General features: G+C 40.3%; 1 protein-coding gene across 2 annotated transcripts in view; it reads left to right on the forward strand.

The window, feature by feature from the left end:
* UGGT1 (UDP-glucose glycoprotein glucosyltransferase 1) overlaps positions 1 to 27821 on the forward strand; it is a 93154-nt gene that overhangs the window by 21090 nt on the left and 44243 nt on the right. The window contains exons 11-22 of one of the 2 annotated variants that reach the window (XM_045029725.1): positions 5552 to 5612; positions 10781 to 10872; positions 12100 to 12250; positions 15763 to 15882; positions 16769 to 16854; positions 17303 to 17438; positions 18448 to 18579; positions 21306 to 21470; positions 21684 to 21804; positions 22820 to 22918; positions 26127 to 26150; positions 26697 to 26791. In XM_045029725.1, the coding sequence (XP_044885660.1) occupies positions 5552 to 5612; positions 10781 to 10872; positions 12100 to 12250; positions 15763 to 15882; positions 16769 to 16854; positions 17303 to 17438; positions 18448 to 18579; positions 21306 to 21470; positions 21684 to 21804; positions 22820 to 22918; positions 26127 to 26150; positions 26697 to 26791 (1282 nt within the window). The remainder of the gene's footprint in view (positions 1 to 5551; positions 5613 to 10780; positions 10873 to 12099; positions 12251 to 15762; positions 15883 to 16768; positions 16855 to 17302; positions 17439 to 18447; positions 18580 to 21305; positions 21471 to 21683; positions 21805 to 22819; positions 22919 to 26126; positions 26151 to 26696; positions 26792 to 27821) is intronic. The other variant, XM_045029726.1, reaches the window with a different exon arrangement.

The following is a 27821-nucleotide window of genomic DNA, read 5'->3' on the forward strand; positions in this document are numbered from 1 at the left end:
TTTCCTAACCATATTTTCTCCTCTCTTCAGCATGATTAAAGCTGAAGTAGGCCTGTTAAATGTTTCTTGAGGCTCACTGTAGCTGAAAGTAAACAAGTACAAGTCTTTCATGTAAGAGCATGTCCCTAGTAAAGATCTTTAGCATGAAGTTAGATGAGTGTACAAAGTTGTCCTTCAGTAGAAGCTGGAGTTGACCACTGGAACGCTAACACTGTTACCTGCATGATTTCTGTGCTCTACAAGCCTTTTTCATATTGTGATCTCACTTGTGGTCCTCAAATGCACATTAGATTTATTTTTTTTGCACCAATTCGCACTATGGTCCAGGGGAGGTGCCTTGGTAATTGGCAAGGTGGTTAAGGGGGCACGCCTGGTGTCAGAGGATGAGTGTTTGCTCAGTTCCTGTCAATTATACAGTTCCGTGAAAATCTGGAGACAGACAACATCCATGGTTGTGATTGGAAATGTGTTTAAACAAGGTTGCTAGCTTGGTTTCCCTGGCTAATTTGGAGAAGGATTTATTTTGAAAACTTTTCTGATTTGGATGGCAGGAATGACGCAGCAGCTACTGCTGCCCCTTTGATGTAGTGGGAGGTATGCTGGGCACCATAAGGAGGCCATGTGTTCTAGTCTTATCTCTTCCATTGTCTGGTGTTAATAATTTTGTGCATTTCACAGCAGGTATTACTGAACAAAGTCTCATACCCTCTTCCCCTCCCCCCAGCACATATTTTGGCTCCTGAGGTAGGGGTATGTCTTAATTCAGTCTCCCTGTATGCACATGGTACAGACTTTGATTATATTCTCATATGCTATTGTTCCATTCACAGAATGGGCAAGGAATGAGGCAGAGGGCTGCAAGAAGGGAATTCATGTTCTCTTGTGTTTAAGGCATTGGATTGGGATCCCAGAGAACTGGATTCTATTCCTGGCTCTGTCACAGGCTTCCCATATAATCTATGGTGGCATTTTCAGAAATGCTCCCAGTTCCACGCGCAGGGCCAGGTAGGCAGGCAGAGCTTCAGAGTCTCAATGCGTGGATGAGATGATGGTGTAGAGAGGAGGGGTTCACGTTCATTAGGAACTGGGGAAACTTCTGGGATGGGAGGAGCCTATACAGGAGAGATGGGCTCCACCTAAACCAAAGTGGAACCAGACTGCTGGCACTAAACATTAAAAAGGTTGTAGAGCAGTTTTTAAACTAGGAGATGGGGGAAAGCCGACTGCTGCAGAGGAGCGTGTGGATCGGACACAGACTTCTCTTAGGGGAGAGTCTGATGATAGAGAATCTCCAGGTTATAGTCAGGAGCAGAGGAATGAGAAGTATAATGTAAGGGCCGGCTCAGATGATAAACAGTCACATAAAAAAGAATCTGGCACATCAGAAAAAGGCAGGCTAATAAACAGGGACAAGTTTTTAAAGTGCTTGTACACAAATGCCAGAAGTCTAAATAATAAGATGGGTGAACTAGAGTGCCTTGTGATAAAGGAGGATATAGATATAATAGGCATCACAGAAACCTGGTGGACTGAGAGCAATCAATGGGACACAATCATTCTGGGGTACAAAATATATCGGAAGGACAGAACAGGCTGTGCAGGGGGAGGAGTGGCACTATATGTTAAAGAAAGTGTAGATTCAAATGAAGTAAAAATCTTAAGCGAATCCACAGGTTCCATAGAGTCTCTATGGATAGAAATTTCATGCTCTAGTAAAAATATAACAGTAGGGATCTATTATCGACCACCTGACCAGGACAGTAATAGTGATGATGAAATGCTAAGGGAAATTAGAGAGGCTATCAAAATTAAGAACCCAATAATAGTGGGGGATTTCAATTATCCCCATATTGACTGGGAACATTTCACTTCAGGACGAAATGCAGAGATAAAATTTCTCGATACTTTAAATGACTGCTTCATGGAGCAGCTGGTACGGGAACCCACAAGGGGAGAGGCGACTCTAGATTTAATCCTGAGTGGAGCGCAGGAGCTGGTCCAAGAGGTAACTATAGCAGGACCGCTTGGAAATAGTGACCATAATACAATAGCATTCAACATCCCTGTGGTGGGAAGAACATCTCAACTGCCCAACACTGTGGCCTTTAATTTCAAAAGGGGGAACTATACAAAAATGAGGGGGTTAGTTAGACAAAAGTTAAAAGGTACAGTGACTAAAGTGAAATCCCTGCAAGTTGCGTGGGCCCTTTTTAAAGACACCATAATAGAGGCCCAACTTCAATGTATACCCCAAATTAAGAAAAACAGTAAAAGAACTAAAAAAGAGCCACCGTGGCTTAACAACCATGTAAAGGAAGCAGTGAGAGATAAAAAGACTTCCTTTAAAAAGTGGAAGTCAAATCCTAGTGAGGCAAATAGAAAGGAGCACAAACACTGCCAACTTAAGTGCAAGAGTGTAATAAGAAAAGCCAAAGAGGAGTTTGAAGAACGGCTAGCCAAAAACTCCAAAGGTAATAACAAAATGTTTTTTAAGTACATCAGAAGCAGGAAGCTGCTAAGCAACCAGTGGGGCCCCTTGACGATGAAAATACAAAAGGAGCGCTTAAAGATGATAAAGTCATTGCAGAGAAACTAAATGGATTCTTTGCTTCAGTCTTCACGGCTGAGGATGTTAGGGAGATTCCCAAACCTGAGCTGGCTTTTGTAGGTGACAAATCTGAGGAACTGTCACAGATTGAAGTATCACTAGAGGAGGTTTTGGAATTAATTGATAAACTCAACATTAACAAGTCACCGGGACCAGATGGCATTCACCCAAGAGTTCTGAAAGAACTCAGATGTGAAGTTGCGGAACTATTAACTAAGGTTTGTAACCTGTCCTTTAAATTGGCTTCGGTACCCAATGACTGGAAGTTAGCTAATGTAACGCCAATATTTAAAAAGGGCTCTAGGGGTGATCCCGGCAATTACAGACCGGTAAGTCTAACGTCGGTACCGGGCAAATTAGTTGAAACAATAGTAAAGAATAAAATTGTCAGACACATAGAAAAACATAAACTCTTGAGCAGTAGTCAACATGGTTTCTGTAAAGGGAAATCGTGTCTTACTAATCTATTAGAGTTCTTTGAAGGGGTCAACAAACATGTGGACAAGGGGGATCCGGTGGACATAGTGTACTTAGATTTTCAGAAAGCCTTTGACAAGGTCCCTCACCAAAGGCTCTTACGTAAATTAAGCTGTCATGGGATAAAAGGAAAGGTCCTTTCATGGATTGAGAACTGGTTAAAGGACAGGGCACAAAGGGTAGGAATTAGTGGTAAATTCTCAGAATGGAGAGGGGTAACTAGTGGTGTTCCCCAAGGGTCAGTCCTAGGACCAATCCTATTCAATTTATTCATAAATGATCTGGAGAAAGGGGTAAACAGTGAGATGGCAAAGTTTGCAGATGATACTAAACTACTCAAGATAGTTAAGACCAAAGCAGATTGTGAAGAACTTCAAAAAGATCTCACAAAACTAAGTGATTGGGCAACAAAATGGCAAATGAAATTTAATGTGGATAAATGTAAAGTAATGCACATTGGAAAAAATAACCCCAACTATACATACAACATGATGGGGGGTAATTTAGCTACAACGAGTCAGGAAAAAGATCTTGGAGTTATCGTGGATAATTCTCTGAAGATCTCCACGCAGTGTGCAGAGGCGGTCAAAAAAGCAAACAGGATGTTAGGAATCATTAAAAAGGGGATAGAGAATAAGACTGAGAATATATTATTGCCCTTATATAAATCCATGGTACGCCCACATCTTGAATACTGTGTACAGATGTGGTCTCCTCACCTCAAAAAAGATATTCTAGCACTAGAAAAGGTTCAGAAAAGGGCAACTAAAATGATTAGGGGTTTAGAGAGGGTCCCATATGAGGAAAGATTAAAGAGGCTAGGACTCTTTAGTTTGGAAAAGAGAAGACTAAGGGGGGACATGATAGAGGTATATAAAATCATGAGTGATGTTGAGAAAGTGGATAAGGAAAAGTTATTTACTTATTCCCATAATACAAGAACTAGGGGTCACCAAATGAAATTAATAGGCAGCAGGTTTAAAACAAATAAAAGGAAGTTCTTCTTCACGCAGCGCACAGTCAACTTGTGGAACTCCTTACCTGAGGACGTTGTGAAGGCTAGGACTATAACAATGTTTAAAAGGGGACTGGATAAATTCATGGTGGCTAAGTCCATAAATGGCTATTAGCCAGGATGGGTAAGAATGGTGTCCCTAGCCTCTGTTCGTCAGAGGATGGAGATGGATGGCAGGAGAGAGATCACTTGATCATTGCCTGTTAGGTTCACTCCCTCAGGGGCACCTGGCATTGGCCACTGTCGGTAGACAGATACTGGGCTAGATGGACCTTTGGTCTGACCCGGTACGGCCTTTCTTATGTTCTTATGGTCAAGACTATTGCATACTCACAAGGAGGCTGAATTAAAGTTACATTTCCCAACTTTTGAGTATTTGACTTTTCAATTTTAACATTATTTTAACATAGCTTTTGTATGTAATCTAATATTTGTGTTATGGTAGTGCTCATAAACTTTGATCAGAATTGAGGCTTCTTTGTGTTGGTCCCCGTAATGACATAGAGGTAGATAGTAAAGAGCTAACAGTCTGAGAACTAGCAAAATCCAAAGCATGTCAGAAAGAGAGATGCTCAGACATACAATTATGTACATGTACACATCTGCTATACATCCTTAGCTTTGTATTGACTTTCACAAACTGCCTTTTAGCTTAGCCATTAAATGTTGGCTGACTCCACCATTGTTTTGAGTCTGTGTTTTTAATATGAAAAGTTTCACAGGTTCTTGGATTCCATTGATGAAATCTTTGCTGTTCTGCTGAAAGCAGGGGAGCCAGAACAATTTTTATAGTGGGGGTGCTGAGAGACATTGAACCAAACTGTAAACCTTGTATGTGATGGAAACTACTTCATGCCAGGGGGTGCTGTACCACACCCTCCTCCCCCACCCGCACCCCTAGTTCCAGCACCTATGGCTTTCTGGCAAGGATCAGGTGTGCAGTGTTCTGACTCTTAATTACCACACTATGAAGCTTAAAGTTGTTACGCTAAAATAATCCTTAATTGCCTCTTACAAGTTCTTCTTGTGTACAAATGAGTTTATACTAGAGAAGGTCCCTATTCACCAATTAAAATTTAAAATGCTGGAGTAGAGAAATGGTGGTAGCACTCACTTTACTATGACTTCCTGTATTGAATTTAAGGCTTGGTACATTCCAGAGTTGAAGTTTAGTCTTTTAAGTGGTAGTTGCTGCCTGGGGTAAGGGTGTCAGGATAACATTGCACAGAAGAGTAAGTTCTGAAAGCTGTTACTTGGTCTATCTTCTTCTTACTATTTTAATGGTGCCCAAATATGTGTTAAGTGCTTCCTGTTGCAGATAATACCAGATTCCTGCCCTGAGGAACTTACAAATATATTTCAGACAAAGAATGCAAAGTGTGGTCACAAGACGGGGGATGTGGGAAAGAGGACTGGCAGCATCCATCACATGTGATGTTTTGTTTCCTTAGAGCAATAACGAAAACAGTTGTTTCCTCGGAACTCAGGACAGAAATTGAAGAGAACCAAAAGGTAATGCTTATAGAAAATTATTCAGTACATTCATACACTTCACATAGCTTTAAGCTTTGAAATAACCTTTAAAAAATGTCAACACTTTTTTTTTTTTTTTTTTGGTGCTGGGAAGTAGAAGCCAAAATTTTTGTACTTGAGTACATAGGTTCCTAAATCTATATTAGGGTACAGAATAAAAGTGTCTGGCATTTCAAATATGAATTAAGGAGCCTAACTTTGCTCACCCACGTATGAAAATATTGGCCAGGATGCCTTAAAATAAAGAGAGAGCAAGAATGTGGGATGTCATTGTGGAATGATAGTATCAGGCTCTTTTCTTCACAGATCCATAACAGGTGTTCCCAGTGGTGAAGAGTGTCTGCTTGTCAGATGCTTGTCATTTAATCCTCATGTACATTAAGGATATTAAGTGTGTGATTTAAGAATACAATAATCTGAACTCAGAAGATCTTCTAACTGTACTTGTTTGTCTTTGTAAAATTAATTTAAGTTTGATGGAGATGCTGAGTTGACAGCTCTGGAGAAAGAAATGCTCTTTTCATTCCTGGAACTGATATAGCACAAGCAGCAGCTCAAACTTTCCTACAGTGCCCCGGTGAAGTGTCTCAATGTTATTCTATAAACTAGGGATTACATCCACGGGAGCAGTGGTAACTTGGTCTCCACGCCAGTTCAGTCCTTAGCCTCTCTACCAAGACTGCCAACAAGTGTCAATTTTGGTAGTGACTTTTGTGGTGATTGATTGTCCACTAGGGACAGGACTGAAACAATTAACTAATTAACTCATGTAGACCCTTGAACACATATACTGCTTTCAGTCACCATTGACCTGAATTGGATTTGACCAAAGTGACAGCAGGGGAAAGCTCTGTATCCCCTTGTCAGTGCCCTTGGTCAATAAGTCATCCTGGTTAATTGTTAGATTTTTTTTTAAGGAAGTAGGTCTCATTTGAATGGAAGTTGAGGCTGAGTTTCTGGCTTTGTATGTTTTGGTAACCATCTGGGTTTCTCCCAAGATGTAAAGAACAGTTGAAGACAAGTCATCAGAAGTTTAGATACAAAAATTGGTTAGGCATATTTCTGGATTATATTCAAAAGATGTTTGAGTTGTTGGGGAAGTGTGGCCTTTAGGAAAGATAGGATTTAGGGAGTAGAAAATAGGGAGCCTTTAATAGCGCTTTGTTGGGAAATGATGTAAAAGGCAACAAGGACTCTGCCTGATTGTCAAATCCCCAGGTTGAACTGACAATTAGGAACATCGTTACTGGATAGGGAAATACCTCCTGATCTCATTTATGCAGAAGCACTTTAAAAAAAAATATATATATATATATATATAGGGCCTGACTCTTCTCTTACACAGCATTTCTGTGCCTGTGAAACTCTTGACTTCCACTTTTGTTACTGAGTGGAGAAGGAGATTGTGGGCCTCAGTGCAGTAAATGATTGCTTGATTATTGATATGATTATTTTGAGGCTGAACAGAAGTTTGTAGTTTTTGTTCATTTGCCAGTAGTTTAATACCAGTGTATGGTCTTGTGTATGTGTTTTGTCATCTGTACTTCTAAATAGGCTCCAGTGTGCCAGAGTTTGATGTAAGAAAATAATAGTTAAGTGGCTCTGATGCAGTGCATTGGGAATTAGGCAAACCACACCAATTAACAGTGTCAGGAGTTGTACAATATACTGAAAATGTACCCATTATGACTGTTCAGATAGAGTAGAAGATACAGGTTTGAAACTGTAATCAAATAAAAACAAAGCAATAGTATCTTTCTGTGTAAGATCTGAATTTCATGCTAGCTCCATGTTTATAGGAAGAATACAGGCTTGTACGTGGCTATTTCTAGCATTAAAATATGAGCAGCAACTGCTCAGATTTATAGACCCAGTTACTCAGTACATTCCAGCTGCTTTGAGCCACTCTGGCAGTACAGAGTTGCCAGGAAGCTTACTTAAGCCATCTGCATATTCCCATTATGGTATATAACCACTTAAATCAGCCTCTGTACCAGATGACTGGAGAGTAGCTAATGAGATGCCAATTTTTAAAAAAGTCTCCAGAGGTGATTCTGACAGTTATAGCCTGGTAAGCCTAACTTCAGTACCAGGCAAATTAGTTGAAACTTTAGTAAAGAACAGAATTATCAGATACATAAATGAATGTGATATGTTGGGGAAAAGTCAATGCAGCTTTTGTAAAGGGAAATCATGCCTCACCTATCCATTAGAATTTTTTAAGGGATCAACTACTAGCATGTGGACAAGTGTGAACCAGTGGATATAGTGTACGTGGACTTTAAGAAGGCCTTTCACAAGGTTCCTCATCAAAGGCTTTTAAGCAAAGTAAGCAGTCCTGGGATAAGAGGGAAAGTCCTCTCAGAGATCTGTAATGGTTAAAAAAAAAGGAAACAAAGGAAATAAATGGTCAGTTTTCACAGTGGAAAGAGCTAAATAGCAGGGTTCGCCAAGGATCTGTACTGGGGCTAGTGTTTTTCACCATATTCATAAATGATCTGGAAAAGGAGGTGGCAAAGTTTGCAGACAATACAAACTTACTCAAGATAGTAAAGTTCACAGCTGATTGCAAAGAGTTACAAAATGGCAGATGAAATTAAGTGTTGATAAATGCAAAGTAATGCACATTGGAATACATAAACCCAACTATACATACAAAATGATGGGGTCTAAACTAGCTGTTACCACTCAAGAAAGATCTTGGTGTCATTGTGGATAGCTCTCTGAAAACATCAGCTCAATGTACACCACCAGTCAAAAAAGCAAACAATGTTAGGAATCATTTAGGAAAGGGATAGATAAAAAGACAGAAAATATCATAATGCTACTATATAAATCCCTGGCATGCCCACATCTTGAATACTATATGCAGTTCTGGTTGCCCCATCTCAAAAAGATATATTAGAATTGAAAAAAGGGCAGAAAAGGGCAACAAAATGATTAGGGGTGTGGAACAGCTTCCATATGAGGAGAGATTAAGAACAATTTTCATTTAAGAAGAGACAACTAAGTGGGGATATGATGGAGTGAATGAGGAAGTGTTGTTTACCCTTTTACATAACACATTCCAACCTATCAAATACTTGTAGGTGGCTGTCATGTTCTCCCATAACTATTTCTCCTCCAAGCTATATGTAGTTGATTGTTTTAACTTAAACCATGTATGCTGTATTCAAAGTCACCCTTAGGCCCAGTCTACACTACGAGTTTTTCAAATTTAGCAGAGTTAAACCGAATTAATGCTGCACCCATCCACACAACGAAGCCCTTTATTTCACTATAAAGGGCTCGTAATATCGATATCTGTACTCCTCCCTGACGAGGGGAGTAGCGCTGAAATCGGTATTGCCATTTCAAATTAGGGTTAGTGTGGCTGCAATTCGATGGTATTGGCCTCCGGGACCTATCCCACAGTGCACCATTGTGACCGCTCTAGACAGCAATCTGAGCTCAGATGCACTGGCCAGGTGGACAGAAAAAGCCCCGCAAACTTTTGAATTTCATTTCCTGTTAGCCCAGCGTGGAGCGGTGATCAGCACAGGTGACCATGCAGTCCCAGAATCAAAAAAGAACTCCAGCATGGACCGTACGGGAGATACTGAATCTGATCTCTGTATGGGGAGATGAATCTGTTCTATCAGAACTCCATTCCAATAGACGAAATGCCAAAACATTTGAAAAAAATCTCCAAGGCTATGATGGACAGAGGCCACAACAGGGACTCAACACAGTGCTGAAACTTAAGGAGCTGAGACAAGCATACCAGAAAGCCAAAGAATGAAATGGATGCTCACAGAAGGAGGGGCGACTGACAACTGTAGCTATCCCACAGTTCCCGCACTCTCCGAAAACCATTTGAATTCTTGGCTGAGTTCCCAAAGTCTGAAGGGTCAAAAACATTGTCGCGGGTGGTTCAGGGTATATGTCGTCGCCTTCTTTAAGCTTTGTCTACTGGAGATTCAGTCCTGCCTGGAATATCATAGCAGCTGGAGGCTGCCCTCCCCTCCCCCCTTTGATCTCTGCTTGCAGAGGGAATAAAGTCAGTGTTGTTTCAAATTCATGCATTCTTTATTACTTCATCACACAAATGGGGGGATAACTGCCACGGTAGCCCAGGAGGGCTGGGTGGGGAAAGAGGGAAGCAACGGGTGACGTTGTTGCAGGGGCACCCCCTAGAATGGCATGCAGCTCATCATTTCTGCGGGATGTCTGGGGCTCTGACCCAGAGCGGCTGTTTGCCTCTCTGGTTCTTTAGTAGGCTTGCCTGATATTCTAGGCAGGACTGACTCTCCCTTTAGACAAAACTTAAAGAAAGGAATGACCTGGGGAGTCATTCCCATTTTTGTCCATGCGCCCCCGGCCGACCTCACCGAGGCCGGCCAGGAGCACCCATGACAGCAGCAGACGGTACAGTATAACTGGTAACCATCATTGTCAACTTGCAAAGCAGTAGACGGTACAGTATGGCTGGTAACCGTCTTTGCTAACTTGCAAAAGGCAAGGGGATGCTGCTGTGTAGCGCTGCAGTACCGCGTCTGTTAGCAACATCCAGTAGACATACGGTGACAGTGAAAAAAGGCTGAACGGGCTCCATGGTTGCCGTGCTATGGCGTCTGCCCGGGCAATCCAGGGAAAAGGGTGCGAAATGATTGTCTGCCGTTGCTTTCATGGAGGGAGGATTGAGTGACGACATTTACCCAGAATCACCTGCGATACTGTTTTTGCCCCATCATGCATTGAGATCTCAACCCAGAATTCCAATAGGTGGGGGATACTGCAGGAACTATGGGATAGCTATGGGATAGCTACCAACAGTGCAACGCTCTGGAAATCGGCGCTAGCCTCGGTACATGGACGCACACCCCCAAATTAATGTGCTTAGTGTGGCTGCGTGCACTCAACTTTATACAATCTGTTTCCAAAAACCGTTTTCTGTAAAATCGGAATAATCCCGTAGTGTACACATACCCAAAGGCTGCTGTGGAGAACTAATATGGTGAATTTAGTGGAGTTAATATATAAATGCAGGGACATTAATAGATTTGAAACACTACAGAATCAATGCTATGTGTGTTTTTTTACGTTTAACATTGATTTTTACTTAGTTTGTAGCATTTGTCTAATGACTTTGTTACACTTTCCTTTAGTACTTCAAAGGAACATTAGGATTACAATCTGGTGATTCCGCCTTATTCATCAATGGACTGCATATTGATCTAGACACACAGGACATATTTAGGTATGAACTTGTATAATTTCTTTAAAAAACTGTTCTGGTTTAGAATCTTGAAAGTGTAATTGCATGTATATATAGATATTAAGCTTGTTTATGGAGACGTGTGTATTTCTTGTAAATTCAGCAGAGTTAAAGACTAAATGTAAATTATTATTTTTTTAAAATACAATAATGATAAAGATAAGTCATACTTATCCCCTCTACAAGTGAAATATGGAGTTAAAGTTGTTGTGACATCACTGATGCACCCTGCTGAGAATATACTGAAGTTTTCCAAGATTTTTCCATTTTCCCAAGATTTCTAGCTGAATTCTATGTATATTGCAATACTTGACACCAGGGGGTGAGCAAAAGACAAATTATTCTCTGAGCACAGTTCCTTTTGCATATAGTTGATACCTAGTCACTAGTTTTCTAGTTAATTTATTATTTCTTATATCAGCCATTAGCTAGTATTTTAAAGCTGGTGCAGGTCATTGGTGACAAAGTATTCCCTTCTGATGGCTGGTTGTTAGTAAATTATGATCACAGTTCATTTCCTAACATCCACATTACAATTGACATCCTTGTTGGCAGTTTCAGCAGAAAGGCTAAGCTACGGAGGCAAAATTTATCTTAATCAGCTCAAGGGCAACCCTTCCCTGCTTGCTGCCTAGGGTGACCAGATGTCCTGATTTTATAGGGACAGTCCCGATATTTGGGACTTTATCTTATATAGACACCTACTACCCCCCAACTCCTGTCCTGATTTTTCACATTTCCTGTCTGGTCACCCTACTGCTGCCCATTGCTTTAGCCTGTTCTGTGAAACAATTTTGGGCTACAGTGCTATCAATCAGGCATCTGTCACACACACACACACACACTCTCTCACTCTCACTCTCACACACACACACACACACACACACTCATTTTAAGAGAAGAGCAAAATATTAGTTCTTAAAGGTTAAATCCCTGAAAAAAATGTCCATCTGAAAACTGCCATATTGGGGCAGTCTGAGTTTGTGTGTGCGCGTGTTCCTAGTGCTATTTAGTAGTGGAGTTAAATAATTTTTCTGGGAGAAAATCCTCTTGAGGCAATTTGAAATTACTGAGATGCTAATGTAAATATTTGTAGACTCTTATAATGATGATTGTACCTTAATATAATCTGGTAATGTTTAGGCTAGAGCAAATCAGTAGTTGTATCTTAATATGTGTGTGATATTGAATGATTTGTATTCCTTCTAGCTTGTTTGACGTGTTGCGCAATGAAGCTCGTGTTATGGAGGGACTTCACAGTTTAGGAATTGAGGGCCTTTCCTTGCATAATGTTCTAAAGCTAAACATCCAGCCATCAGATTCAGACTATGCTGTGGATATCAGAAGCCCTGCTATTTCAGTGAGTACATTTTCTTATGAGCCAGGCTGTCCAGCAAAAATCTTATTTGAGCCTGGGGCTTTTAGTTGCACTTAAATAGACCTTTTTAGCATATCATACAAGTGCAATGTGTCTTATTTATATGAATAGCTAGAACTTCATAGAATGCAGAATAAGAGTCTGCACTGCAAAGAATTTACAATTTAATTGACAACATGTGGCAAAATATACTAGATTGTAAACTCTTTGGGATACAGACTGTAGGTATGCAGCTCGTGTTACCTAATAATCGAGTGCAGATAGGTGAGAAAGCATAATTGGTAAGAAAGTTAATATGGGAAGGATTCATGTTTTCAAGAATTGGGTTTAAAGGAAGAGAGAGTGTGGGCAGACAAGTGGTATACAGTTCTTTAACTTGTAGAGCCCAAAATGAAGGAAAACGTAGTTGAGAAGGGAAAATGAGATTAAGGGAGCAATAAGGAGAATGAGATTGAGGAGATTAGAGAGGAATTAATAGCAGAGATTAGGTGGGAGTGAGGTTATGGAGGCCCTTGAATGAGAGGGCTGTGTGTGGAAAAAGGGTTTGAATAAGATACTGGGGATAGGGGATGAGATGATGAAGTGGTGCAGGGTTAGCCATAGACAGAGGCTTCATGACTGTGCCTTGTGAAAGAAATTATAACTACAAAATATAAGGTATCCAGTAGAGCATAGCAAGTGCGGGAAAATAAACCCAAATAATCCAGTGCAATACTTCCGTGCCTGAAAAACAGCTCATGTAACTGAGAAGATAGCTAGCTTCTGACCAGACTTGCCTACAGCCGCACAATTGAAAGCAGAACTGTCTTTGACATCTTAGTTGGAGGATATAAATAAAGATTATACAATGCCACTTTTTATGTGCAGTTCTCCAACTTTGTTGTTATTTCTATGGACAGTAAATTCAACTGAATACAAATCTAATTACTGAATCTGGGAAAAAAAACAAGATAATAAAACTAATAATTGGAGATATACCAATCTCCTAGAACTAGAAGGGACCTCAAAAGGTCATTGAGTCCAGTCCCCTGCCTTCACTAGCAGGACCAATTTTTGCCCCAGATCCCTAAGTGGCCCCCTCAAGGATTGAACTCACAACCCTGGGTTTAGCAGGCCAATGCTCAAACCACTGAGCTATTCCTCAAGCGTGTGAGAAGATTGGACCAGTCAGACTTGTGCAAAATTGCAAAAGCAAAATAGAGATTGGATCCAGCATGGAACCATCTACTACTTTTAATTTAAAATAAATTGCTTTCTAACTAGATGGAGCAATTAGAGAATCAAATTAGGAACACACTTGGCCTTCAGGAGAAAGGAGCAAAAGAAAATTTTATGATTTTTTTTTTTTTTGGAAAAAATGTTTACCTGTTACATGGCAAAGCAATATAGAAGAGAATTCTTTACTTTGGAAAAAGCATCTAGATTGCCAGCAAGATACTGTAATACAATTATGTTAAAGTATAAGGACAAAGTTGGAGTCCAAGACTTACCTCTTCAATCTAAAAGGTGAACTTCAGTATCTTTAAAGACAGTATTTCAGAAACATAACAGTGAGACGGTACTTCTCTTGCTCACCAAGTTAGAATTCACAGTAACAAAGAACAGAAGGGTCATGGAGGAGCACAGTTTTCTTTCTGCTATAAACAACTAGACTGATTTCCCACTGTCTTCAGGGTTAGGACAGACCATATGTATGGTTTCTAGAGGAATTCCCTTGATGGGAAGCTGGCTTCTTTCAGCATGGCTATGCAGTTCTCCAGCTGCTCCAAGCAGGGCCATCCTTAGAGGGGTGCAGTGCCTGGAGTGGAAATGACAGATTAATCTCTTCTGGGACTGACCGCGCCGGCCAATTGCACTGGCCTGTGTGGCTCCCCAAAGCGCAAGGCCTGGTGCGGAAGTGAGGGATTTGTCTCTTCCAGGACAGACTGTGCCGAACAATCGCACTGGCCCGGGGGACCTCGCCAAAGCACGGGGCCTGGAGTGGTCACCCCGATTCACCCTACCCAGGGACAGCTCTGGCTCCAAGCAGCCAGTTCCTGATTTCCTCTCCTCTTGTGTTCTAGGATGTTTCCAGGAAGTCTTACGATTCCCGATGCCTCTTGTCCCTGCCCTTAACTCTTGCCTCCTAGCTCAGAAAGTTGGGGTTTCCTGACCTGTACCTCAGGGCTGTTCCTGTATAAATATGTAATTTTAAATTTTTTTGCTGAATATGTGGATCAGCCTAAAGCAGGCTCTCTGCATTGTTTAAAAAAATACTCCTGGGCAGAAATGAGATGATGAAATAGTGAGCCTGGCTCTTCTTGCTGTTGACAACTGTCTGATGTTAATATTTTATTTCATTTCTGAGGGTTACCTCAGGTTGTAAGAAATTTAGATGAGAATAATTTTAGACAGCTTCCCTCTCCTTCAGGGTAGATAGCGTCATTGCTGGTTGCATTCCTTGTGATTTAACATTAATTTCAATTTACTGCTGTAAAGATCTATAACCCTTTCAAGCCCCTGAATAAATTAAGTGGTCTAAACTGCATTTAATTACTCTGTGATTTGTAACATCTCAACCATGTTCAGCAATAAAAGAGCAAACTTCTTGGAAACAAACAGTGTTTGGAATTCCTTTGACAGTACTGTGCTTAGCTTCTTCACATTACTGGATTGTGTAAGAAAATATAAATTTGGTGGAGGGAGACTGGCCAGCTATAAACGTTGTATCAGAGACTTGCCAGCTAAGAAATGCTGTATAACTCCTAAGATGGTGCTCCTGTTATTGAACAGAGGCATAAGAAACAACTGAAGGGAAATACTAGAGGCACTGGATATTTAGTAAGATTTTTGTTGTAGGAACTTAAATGGGAGACTAACCAAGCCACAAAAACTAGAAAAAAAGATAGATTGTCATCACAAAGTGATGTGATGAGAAATGGATTGTTCAAAAACCCGCCTCCCAAAAATCACAGGGTTGATACAGCTTCATTTTAATACCTGAGAAATGAGTTACACACCATCGTGTAGTAAAGACTTTCCAGCCTTTGATTAGGTAGTCTTTAGAATCAGAAAGCATTAAAATACTAAATACTATTCACAGCTTTGTGCAGCACTATGGAGCAATATTAACTATAGATAACTTCCTTTTAAAAGATCAAAAACATCTAACACTTCTCTGCTGTTATTTTCCCTCAGGCTGGACTTTTATTGCTTTTTCTTTCACATTTGTGTTCATCCCGTTGTCATGTCTTTGGGATGGGGCCTTGCATCATTGTAGAGGAAAAAATGGAAATGCTAAGAGGAGTGATAATCTGAAATTTTGCATGGTAGAAGACATGGCAACAGAGGGGAAAACAGATTCATAATGTAACTTCTAACAGATCAAATTCAATTGGTGTTTTATTAAACTAGAATGCTTAAATGCAATGCTTGTTTTATATTATTTCAAACATCTCACTTTAACTAATTGCAGGTTATATTAGTTTAACAAGCAATTATTTATTTTTTATTAGTGGATCAACAACCTTGAAGTTGATAGCAGGTACAATTCCTGGCCTTCCAGTGTGCAGGAACTGCTGCGCCCCACCTTTCCTGGAGTAATCAGACAAATCAGAAAAAACTTCCACAACTTTGTAAGTAATAACCTGACTAGAAATAAGATGCACATTTTTAATAGTGAGGGAAATTTAAGCACTGGAACTACTTTCATACAAGTGTGGCGAATTCTCGGTGGTGGTGAAATCATTTGAACATTTTAAACTGAGGCTGGGTGTTTTTCTAAGAGATAAGCTCAAACTCAGCCAAAAATTATGGGTTAGATGCAAGAATCACTTGGTGAAATTCTAGAGCGTATATTATGCATGAAGTCAGACTAGATGATCATAATGATCCCTTCTGATCTGAAAATCTATTAATTACTGTAACAATGCTTTTCTATTGATGGGGTGAGTGTGAAGTTCTGTGACTGCCAGTTTCATGACCTGCTAATATTTGATGATGGCTACTGAAGTTTCTTGAACTTGTCATTGGAATATCACTTTACCACATGTAAAAGGTTAAACTCATCTGGAACACCTTGCAGGATGACACTGGGCTGGCACTCAGGAAAATCACTTTCAGTTCCCTGCTCTACCATAAACTTCCTTTGTGACCCTAGGGAAATCACTTAGGGCAGCGCTTTAACATGCCTTGTGTGGTCGTGGCACAGCGCTCTAAAAACCACCTCAATGAGGGGCGTAGCTCCCAGCGCTGGGGCACTGTTTACACTGGCACTTTACAGGTGCTGCAACTTGCTGCGCTCAGGGGTGTGTTTTTTCACACGCCTGAGCCAGAAAGTTGCAGCGCTGTTAATTGCCAGTGTAGAAAAGCCCTTAGTCTGTTTGTGCCACAGTGGGTAAAATGTCAATAATACCTCTGCAGTGAAACATGAATAAACCTGTCTTCTTAACCATGAACCACTGTTTTGGGCTTTTAATGGAACAAACTCATGTAAAACCTTTATTTTGTAATTGCCCAAAGGTTCTTATAGTGGATCCTTCCCATGAGAGTACAGCAGAATTGCTTAACGTGGCGGAGATGTTCTTCAGCAACCACATCCCATTGAGGTAATGCTACATTTTTATGGGAGGGCATTAGTTTAGCTTTTGTGGCTTTCATGATTATTACAAAGTGTTCACTATTAGCCACATGAGATGTTGTATAAACTTTCAACAGTTAAAAGTGGCCCAGAAAAGCCAATCCCTCCAACAGAACAAAAGAAAATGGAGAAAGCAAGAAACAGTAGGAAAAAGGAGGGCAAAATGATCAAAACATGATTAACTCAAAGTCTCAAAAGACATGAATGGATTTGAGTGAGTGAACCCTAGGGAATGTTTTGTAGAGATCATGAACTAGAGTTATTCAAGTCTGCTTATTAACATACCTAGCAAGAACCCCTGCTTAAGATCTTTATAATCATTGGCTATTCTGCATTATTTGTTATGCAAATAAAATCTTCACTACGATTTTATTTGCATAACAGGCACATGTTCTTTGGGATTGTTTTCTTTACAGGATTGGTCTGGTCTTTGTGGTTAATGACTCAGAAGACGTTGATGGGCTACAAGATGCTGGGGTTGCCCTTCTTAGAGCATTTAATTATGTTGCGCAAGAAGTGGATAATAATTATGCCTTCCAGACTCTTATATCTGTAAGTGTTCATAAATGCATGTTTAATATCTGATGTATGAGAGAGACTCTGTGTTAATGGGAAAATAGGTAATAAGAGAAATTTATATTACTTCCGCAACTCTGAATCTCTAGTATCTGATGAAGTGCACTTCAAACACTTTTTCTCTTTTAAAATTTTGTTGGTAAAATTTTTGATAATGAAAACAAGGATCAAATAGAATTGAAAGCACTATGTAAGTTTTCTGTGTCACCTTACCTCCCATTCCCTAGTTCTGCCCACGCATCTCAGTCCTAGCCTGCTATGTCACTTACTATTGTAGTTCTGGGCTTGTCTTTAGTAGAGACTGCCAATCCTGCCAGATAATTTTGTGATGAGTACTAGGATGAGAAAAGCAAACTCATTTTCACTTGCAGCTTACAGTGTGCAATCATGTTAACTTAAAATGGTTACAAGAGGCACAATTTTTTAATTCAGTTAAATTGCTAGTGGCTTGTAAACTTTGCTTTGTTCTTCCTTCGATTTGTTTTGATATACTAATGATTAGTTGCAAATCAAAGAAATAATATCTAGCACGTTAAAAAAAGTGAAACAAAGATGTTTCCTAATTTACAAGGGGAAATCAGCCTCCTAGATCATGGTTGTAAGCAAAAATCCTGGGACTATTCTGCAGAAAAACATGCAGCCCTTTTGATTTGTTTAATTTGAAATTTGCTTTGCTGCACATCTTTCTGAAAACATTTGAATCACAAGAAATGTTTGCCATTCTGGCCAATATTGAGGTTAGAGAATATAGCAATAGTTATCTCAGCATAAGAACTCTTATACTGAGGCATAGCAGGCTAATTTTCAAGACTAGCGATGTTTATCATTTGGCTTGTATTTGTATATAGACTATTATCACACATCATAACTAAGTTGCCATAAATGTTCTACATTAGAAGTTGGAGTATAGCGGATATGTTATGTTTGGGAAAGAGAGGGAAAAATCAGTCATGGCTATAAATCTGAATTTGCCTCCCCTCCTCAGATATATAACAAAGTAAAAACTGGAGATCAGCTGCAGGTTGAACATGTGGTTAGCGTTCTCGAGAAGCAGTATCCTTATGTAGAAGTGAACAGCATTCTGGGGATTGATTCTGTTTATGATCAAAACAGGAAGGTAAGAATTTTGTGAGATTAAAGTATTGTTATCCTGGTAGTTCACTGTTTAATATACCATTTACTGAATATTATTTCAGCAAGTATATTGACAGGGCAAATCCCACCCCTCTTTGTGCTGAGGCAGAGAGCCCTTCGGCAATCAAACTGGTGCTATTTCACTGTAGAGGGGCAAGATTTGAGGAGGAACCTGGCATGCCGAGGAACCCAGGTCTGGTGGGGCCTCCCTGTGTGCAGTCACTCTGGAAATTGGGGTGAGAATGAGATGCTCTGCTGCTATGTAGATCCTCTAGGCTTTCTTCCTCTACCCAAACAGGGAACACTGGGACCATGGAGGCTGCTTCAACCCATATTCTGGAATGTGGGTAGATTTCTTCCCCTGTCCCATCCTGTAACATGCTCTGATGGCTTACCCCAACTAATTCATGCTGCATGCTGGGAAGATTGCCCTAAAACAAGTACATGGTATCAGCTAATCTCCATATTTGGGATGCCTCTTTTGGCAGGTTGGAATGGTGCTTTGAAAGTTCTGAGGCTTAAAGTGGAAGCATCGAGGGGGAAGATGGTAAAGGAAAGGAAGGCCCTACCAAGTTGCTGTCTGAAACTTGAGTGCAGAGATGATACTAAATCAGGCTAGGGCATGAAACCGAGCTGCTCTTGTATCCCTACTGGACTAGGTGCTCCTGACCCATTGAACTTCCTCCCCCGCCATAAGATACTTAATTACTGGACTTGGATGTTCAAACAAAGCCCTTTATGTACAAAAGCGTTAGAGCCTGAAAGGTTTGTTGAGAGAGAGAGAGAGAGAGAAAATACTGAAGGGATCATTACGAGTGATTTTACCTGATACTAGAGATTGTGGCCAAATCTTAAAAGTTGCGAGATCTTCTGCTCAAAGGATATGATGTCCTAACTTTTAACCTTGATTAGCCTGTTATAAAGGGATGAAACACTAAGATGGTTTTTGTAAGTATCGGCTCTATCTGGCAATCCTAAGGGTATTGCATAGAGAAGATCCTATTTTGGGGGAGTGACAGTGACAGCTCATGACAGTTCTCAGAGTACCCAGGCCTGAGTGTCATCTTGTTACTCACTTTGCTCCAGTAAGAGGGATGTTTGCTTATACCTAACTGGGTGTCAGCCCCCTAACACCACCAGCCTGTTAGCCACCCAAACAATCTCCTCTGGGCTATGCCAGCCCTTACTTTGCCTTGCAGGCTAACAGTAGGTGCATCCCAATCCCCAAGCCCTTTAGAACTATTCCCCTGAAGTGTCTAGCCTCTTATCCACTGGACACTCACAGTAATACTGGGTCTGCTGTCCTTAAGGGAACAGTGTACACACCAGCTTGAATGATTCAGCTCAGCACTGAGATATATTTATAGTGAAAATCACATACGTTTATTATCAAAGGTTCAGGATACCAGAGAAAGGATAATAGAAACAAAAGGGTTACATATAAAATAAAATCATAACACGATTTCTAGAGACTAACTTTAACAGGTTAACCTACCATCTAAACAAGATTATCTCACCCCAAATGTCCTTCACAACATTTCAGCCAGGGCAGGTTATAATCCTGCTTTAATGAATGTAATCACACTTCTGATTACTTAATAGGTTCAGGATAAAGGCGTGTCTTCCTTGCCTTCACTTTATATCCCCCAAAGTTTGTCTGTAACCCAGTGTCAGGGTAACCCCTTCTAGCTTATTGTCCACTCTGCTGCCTCCCTGTTGATTTCACATCCCTCCCCCATTGACTTTGTATGTAAATTGGGTTTCTATTGTGTTGTCTTATAATGCTTTATTTACATGTTGACAGAGAGGTGAATATTCCACCCCCATATTTCTGGCAAAAAAACATCTCTGCCTTGATACAGACTTTAGGCACATATTTTCAGTGTATATGCATAGCTCCTTACATAGTATCTGTATGTACATTTCACAATAATATTAATGCCCAGCATGACCCTGGCTTTCATTTAAGACCACACGTGATATTCATTTGTGAACCAGAATGTACACATCAGGATCAGGATATTCTTAGAACCCCCTTGCCAGTTGGCATTGAGGGGTTCTAAGGTCACAGTACTGAATTAGCTTTTAGATTACTGAATATAATAAAAATAGACCATAAGATGGTTACATGCAATGGAGAGACTTGTCGTAACAATAAATACCCGCTAATGTGTTTTCATAGAATTGCAAAGAACAGTGTTTTAAAAAGGCTTTGCTTTCTGTCATATGTGCCATCACTGTTGAACTAATTTATACTTGGACTTCATAGTGTGTGTTCTCTTCTTGTCATTAATTCTACATGAGATTTTGGCTCAAATGCAGATATGTAACCATTTATATGTAGCTTTTAAAATTGTGCCTTTTCTACCCACATGCACAATAAAATCATAAATTCCTGGTAGTGGTTTAATGGAACAAGTGGTTGTCAAGTTGTTTTATTATTTGATAATATAAAGAAGTACTCTTAATTTTTTTTTGAACTTCTGATCGCTAGATAATAGAGTCTTCTATATAAGAGGTATTATAAACTTATGTTTTCTGTATTGAATATCATATATACAGAATATGTAGTAAAGCTTATATTACCCTATTTGGGAGAATGTTCAGAATAGATTTCAGCGGAATTAGGGTATGTTACAGTGAAGGCCATAATTCTTCTATGTAGTAATGAGATAATATACTTATGTTTGTTCTTTCCTTTTATATCAGGAAGGCAGAGGGTACTATGAGCAGACAGGTGTGGGACCTCTACCTATTGTGCTGTTTAATGGAATGCCTTTTCAAAAAGAGCAGCTGGATCCTGATGACCTAGAAACCATAACAATGCAAAAAATCCTGGAAACCACCAGCCTCTTCCAGAGAGCTGTGTACTTGGTATGTGATGTTTCTAAACTGGGATTTCAAGGGGAGACCTAGCTTTCTGAAAGTTGAAGTCAAGCAAGAGCCCTAAAAAAAAAATAAAAAAATCTTTAAGCAAGATCACCAGCCACCTTAATTCACGATTACTTTGTTTTCAAGCAGTTTAATAAAAATGTGTTTGGAAAAACAGTATCTTATGCAGCAGCTTTTCTTCCTTCTTTCCTTCAGGGTGAATTGTCCAGTGATCAAGATGTGGTTGAATATATCATGAACCAGCCTAATGTTGTTCCAAGAATCAATTCAAGGATCTTGATGTCTGACCGAGAGTACCTAGATCTAACTGCCACGAGTAAGGGACACTTTCAACTCAATAAACCCGACCTGTATAAATATTTATTTACAAGAATTGGGATTTCCCAGTGGAACGCAGAGTGTCAAAATGTATTATCATCAATAGTATAAGAGGAGAGATTCCAGCCCACTTGGTGCTAAGAGAGTCAGGCTGTGCCCAGTAACAGCATAAACATTTATATCTGTCAGATTTTTCATAGTAGTTATGCATTTTCTATTTTTTTTCCTTCTACCTTTTGTAGGGGAATTTAGTGACTCATGAAACTGAGACATTAACAGGACTAGCAAAAGCCAAGACTAATAGTCCTGTACTATGTGAGACACATCAGGCAGTGCTGCTCTATCCCTAAACCCCACTTGAACAGAAATTGATGAAATATTTAGGATTTGCTATAGTACAGATTTCAGTAAAGGTAATAACTGGAGATATACCAATCTCCTAGAACTGGAAGGGACCTTGAAAGGTCATCTAGTCCAGCCCCTGCCTTCACTAGCAGGACCAATTTTTTCCCCAGATCCCTAAGTGGCCTCCTCAAGGATTGAACTCATAACCCTGGGTTTAGCAGGCCAATGCTCAAACCACTGAGCTATCCCTCTCCCCCTTTGCATGGTTAAAATATTAAGCAGTTATACTCCATGCAGAAAGACTATGTAGAATAATAATACAGTTACAGATGCACATGTGTGATTTTACTTGAATGGTTTGGAGAGTAGTAATGCAATGGATTTAAATACATATTTCTTTACACAAAGATGCAGTTGAATTGAATGGGACCTTGCACTACTGATTTCAGTTGAACTTTGCATTGTGAGAATGATATGTTGGTTTTGGTGTGTCTTGTAACAGTAACATTCATTGATATATTAGCCATAAACAGCAGAAATCAAACACAAAACCAGCGTCAAGCTATTAGGGTAATGTGTGGCTTAAATATCAGTGAATGTTATTGATGTATTTCTTCTAATGGTATTGTCCGTTTCTGCACCTATAATATTTTATCTTTTTCTTGCAGATAACTTTTTTGTGGATGATTATGCTAGATTTACTTTCTTGAATTCCAAAGATAAAACAGCTGCTGTAGCCAATAGTATGACCTACTTAACAAAGAAAGGTAATAATCATGATAAAATATAAACTTAAATCTACTTCTGTGTTTGTGCAGTTCCTAATACAACTAACTCTTGATCCTGATTGGGACCTCTGGCACAGTACAGCGATGTAAATCTTAATAACACACACTATTTAGTCAGAGCTTTACAGACAGACTGCAAGCACTTAAGGGCAGAAAAGCAATCTTATTTGAAGAGAGGATCTTTTCAGGGAAGGAAGAATAAGGAGAAAACTGGTGAGGAGGACATCAAAGGAAAGCCTTTTGTAAGAACTGGTCTGAAGGCAGGAAGAGGTTGAGGGTTGGCAGGAAATGGGAGACTGTCAGGCATTGGTAGCAACATAGTAGGTGCAAAGCCAAGAGACTGTAAAAGATGAAGTGTGAGTAGTAAGGCAGAGTGCAGATTCAGAGAAGATTAGGCAGTGAGTTGGTGGATTCTATTAGAGTCCATCAGTTTCTCTAGGTTCCTGTATGGCCTTGCCACCATAGTAACTGAGCTCTTTGGCAAAGAGAAGCAGTCACTAACATCCTTCTCAGATATATAGAACTACTTGCCCTCCTTTTTCCCTGGGTCTTCCTCTCCTGTCCCTCTTGAACCACCTGTAACCTTCTGTGATTAAGGCTGCAAGTTTGTCATGGAAGTCACGGATTCAGTGACTTTCTGTGACCTCTGTGACTTCTGCAGCGGCTGGTGCACCTGGCCCAGGGGCCACCTGAGTGGCTCAGGCAATCCCTTGGCCAGTCACACCAGGGGGCAGTCTCAGGCCACTGTGCCGCCTCCTCCTCCTCCTCCCCTTCCCCCCCGCAGCAGCAGGAGTTTGGATGTGGGTTGGAGCACGGGATGGGGTGAGGGCTCTGGGCAGCGCTTACCTCGGGGGGCTCCCCAGGAACCATGGCCAATGGGAGCTACGGAGGCGGTGCCTGTAGGCAGAGGCAGTGTGCAGACTTGCCTGGCCATGCCTTCACCCAGGAGCTGAGGGAATGGGATGTCGCCGCTTCTGGGGAGACGTGGAGCCAGGTAGGGAGTCTGCCAGTCCCACCAATACCGGCCCCCCCGCACCAGCAGGGGTCCCAGGCCGTGTGCCACCGCCTGCTCCCGGGCTGCCCCCGAGCACCCGCAGAGTCCCCCAGGCTAGCACCCCAGAGACAGACAGACAGACAGACACACACACACACGCGCACACACATATTCATGGACAAGTCACAGGCCGTGCATTTTTATTTACTGCCCATGACCTGTCCATGAGTTTTACTAAAAATATCATGACTAAAATTTAGCCTTATCTATGATTGATTGTCTCCTACCACCAAATTATTCTTACAGCAGCACTGTATTTCTGGTGTACTTATGCTAACATAGGCCCAATCCTGCAAAGTGCTGAGCACGCTCATCTCTACTAAAGTCAGATTTTGAAGATGTGCTGACCAGAACTGAACATGGTATTCCAAGTGAAAACATGCCACTCATTTGAAGGGCAATTAACCAGTGGATCTCACTGCCACGTGATATTATCGAATCAAAGAGCCTAGATGAATATAGAAAAGGATTAGATGTTCTTATGAAAAAACATAATCTGCAGTTACATTGCCTAAGATAAAAATGTATAAGGGATCAGAGCCCTCTGCTTTGAGACCTAAGCTAAACAATAGTTGTCTGAGCTTCAGAAGTTTGCATAATTGCCCAGTAATCAGACTGACGATTAATCTGGTCTGATCTTGCAATTCTTGCACTTTGTGCATGAACTGCATGGTCAAATATTGTATTACTTATATTACAATTGTACTCAAAAGCCCCTATCAAGATTAGGACCTCATTGTACTACATGATGTACAAACACACACAAACAGATATGGTCCCTGACATGAAAAGTTCATACTCAATCGGCCCTGAATATGTTCCCATCTTGGCTATTTAAACTTCCTGACACACCAGTACTTGATTTTTTTCTTTTTCTTTTTCCTTCCTATCTTTGGAACTACTCAAGTTGTTCTTTAAGTGACTCTCGAGTTTCTCCTGACGTTGTCCCCAGGCATTGCCTCCTTCCTGTACTGCTGTAAATGTTTCCAATGCTCCCTGTCCTCTGCTTAGCCATTTGTTCATGTGCAGCCAATTAGGGCTGTTCCTTATTTTTCTTTGTAGCACTTAAAATAGACAATACATCTCCAAATTCTCATTTGAAAGTACCTTTTCTATTGTAGTGTACAGTCTAGGTCAGCACAGAAGCAGACATTTCCATGGAAAGTGGATGGCAGCATGAATATTTACTAACCAGCTGGAGAATCAGTTGCCCCTTCACAGCTAAAATTTCTTTAGATCTGTTTAGTTTCACCTAGTATCCACTTTCCTGTTGTCTGCTGATCTCAGCACCTAACTGGACTCCTCCTGCTTATGGAGGCATGTTGTTTTTGAGCTGCTCCTGCTTAATTTACAGCTTTTGGCTTGCTGCCTCTGAAGTTATTCAGGGTACTGGATAGCTAGTATCTGATTACATGGAATAATGTGGCATGTTTCTTTTTCTAAATAGTGGAAAAGCCTAGGTTTTGCTCACTCACCAGTTGGTATTCTTCCCTCTGCAGTGGTACTGAACTCGTGCTAAGGCTGTCTACACAGCAGCTATGAGGGTGATTCCCAGTTCATGTAACCCAGCTCTACTTGAGTTAGCTTGTTACAAACATCAGCATAGCAGTGGGGGCATGGGTTAGCCACTTGAGTACAATCCCACCTGACCTGGATGCATACTCAGGCAGTGACACTGAACTGCCTCCCATTTTCACACTGCTATTTTTAGCACTCTAACTTGAGCAGAGCTAGCACGTGTATGTCCAACTGAGCTGGGAATTCCCTTACATCTGCTGTGTAGACATACCCTAAGTGAGACATAAAAGCAATAGCTGGCCACATCTAGATCATAATATGCTGCTTCTTGCAAAAATAGGAGTTTTGGCTCCAGTGCCTTCCTCAAATTCTGTTGTAGGGTCACTGTTGGATATAATATTTTGCACTCATTTAAACAAAACAAAAAACAAGTCTTTTTGTAGTATTGCTGGCAAACAACGCTTGCTCATTTACTCTCAATTTTAGCGGTTTAGTAACATGATCCCTGCATATACTATGCCGTACAGCTAGCTCCTTTTTATTGTAGAGTTTGTTATGGAAATTAATAATGACATTTACCTTTTCTTCCACTCTTTCCTTTTTACTTGTGTCCAGGAATGTCCTCCAAGGAGATCTATGGTAACTCAAACTTTAGCACTTTCTCTTTCTTGGGTTATTACTTTAGTATGTTTAGGTTCTTTGGGAACTTTCTGATATCTGTATAATGCTGGCCTAGAACCTGCAGGTAATCGAAAAACTGTCTGATGCATGTGTTTTATTTCTTTATAATATCTCTTTGTACAAAACTGATTCTGTAAGATACCACTTAAAGAAGGGTGAAAAGGCATGTTTGTACCCTAGTGAGAAATTATAGGTTACTTGCAGGTTCGTAGGTTCCTTTTATAATTTTTAAATTTACCAAGTAGTCAAATAATAATTCAGTTTAGAAGCATAATAATGCATGTTCCTCCAATCTGTTAAGTAGGAAAATCAATCCTAATCTAATAGTAATACCACTTTCATGATACATATAAGTATCACTGTTTAACTTCATCTGCATCTTTCCTTGTGGCCCTTTGCTTTTGTCAAACCCCTGCATGTGTGTGTTTCCCAGTATAATGCCAATGTGATAATATTCAGAAGCTGCCTTTTTTCCCCAAGTGTTGCATTTTTATTCTTCTACAGATGATTCTTTTGTTAGACCAGTTACTTTTTGGATTGTTGGAGATTTTGATAAACCTTCTGGGAGACAATTGTTATATGATGCTATCAAACATCAGGTAGGTGGTAGCATTTCAATTTAAAAAGAGAGGCAGTGTGGTTCAGTGGCTAGAGCACTGGACTGGGACTCACTTCTCCTCTCTGTTCCAACATTTCCCTTCCACCCTCTTTCTGTCTTCTCTATCTATATTGTGAGCTTTTTGGTAGTAGAGACACTCTCTTACCATATGTTTTTGTATGGGGCCTAGCACAATGGGGCACCCAATCTCAGTTGTGGCCTGTAGGCACGTATCCTAATGCAAATAATAATGGACACAGTTCAGGCTGACAGATCTAATATTAGAATGACACTGCTGTGTTTTGACTTGGGCTTACATGTGAGCATTGTACTATAACCTCTGCTTTGTCTCACTCATCTGCACTGATTGTAACATAGGAATTTTTCTCGTCCAGTGTTTTGGACAAAATAATTCTGATGTATTTCAATGCAGTACCTGCTCACAAAATTAATTACACGTTCAAATAAACATCAATATTGTGTAATTACTTTCTTTTTTTCTCTTTTCTTTCTCCCTTTCAATCTCTGGGACATCAACCTGTACCCTCCACAAAAAACACACTTGAGAAATAAGAACTCTGATCAGAGTGCTACTTTAATGTCTCTCTCCAATTCCCTCCTCAGGCAAAAGCCTGAGTAAACAGCAGAGCCTTGCACCTTGCCCTGCAAGTCGCTGAATTTTCTTTTTCAAGAGTGAGAAAAAGAATCAGTTCCTGGATTGTGACAATTGAGCACTTTAACATAAATATTAAGAAACTTACAATTTTAACTAACTCAGATACATTGCCAGTTTCAGTAAGGGTTCTAGTTACGCCTACATAGTAATTCAATACAAACCAGGAATCAGGGAGGGGAGAATTGTTATAGTTGTGGTGGGAATCGTGCTTTAGAATTTCTTGACTATTGTTCACTTACTCTCTCAATACCGTTTCTGTATTAACTTAGATTTTGTATTTAATATTACATAGTTGTGAGTCACTTAATAAAACAGCATGCCCAATGTTCTTTCTGTAGCAAGTTTAATTTTTCTG

This window comes from Mauremys mutica, chromosome 9 (genome assembly GCF_020497125.1).
Source record: "Mauremys mutica isolate MM-2020 ecotype Southern chromosome 9, ASM2049712v1, whole genome shotgun sequence".
Lineage (NCBI taxonomy): Eukaryota > Metazoa > Chordata > Testudines > Geoemydidae > Mauremys > Mauremys mutica.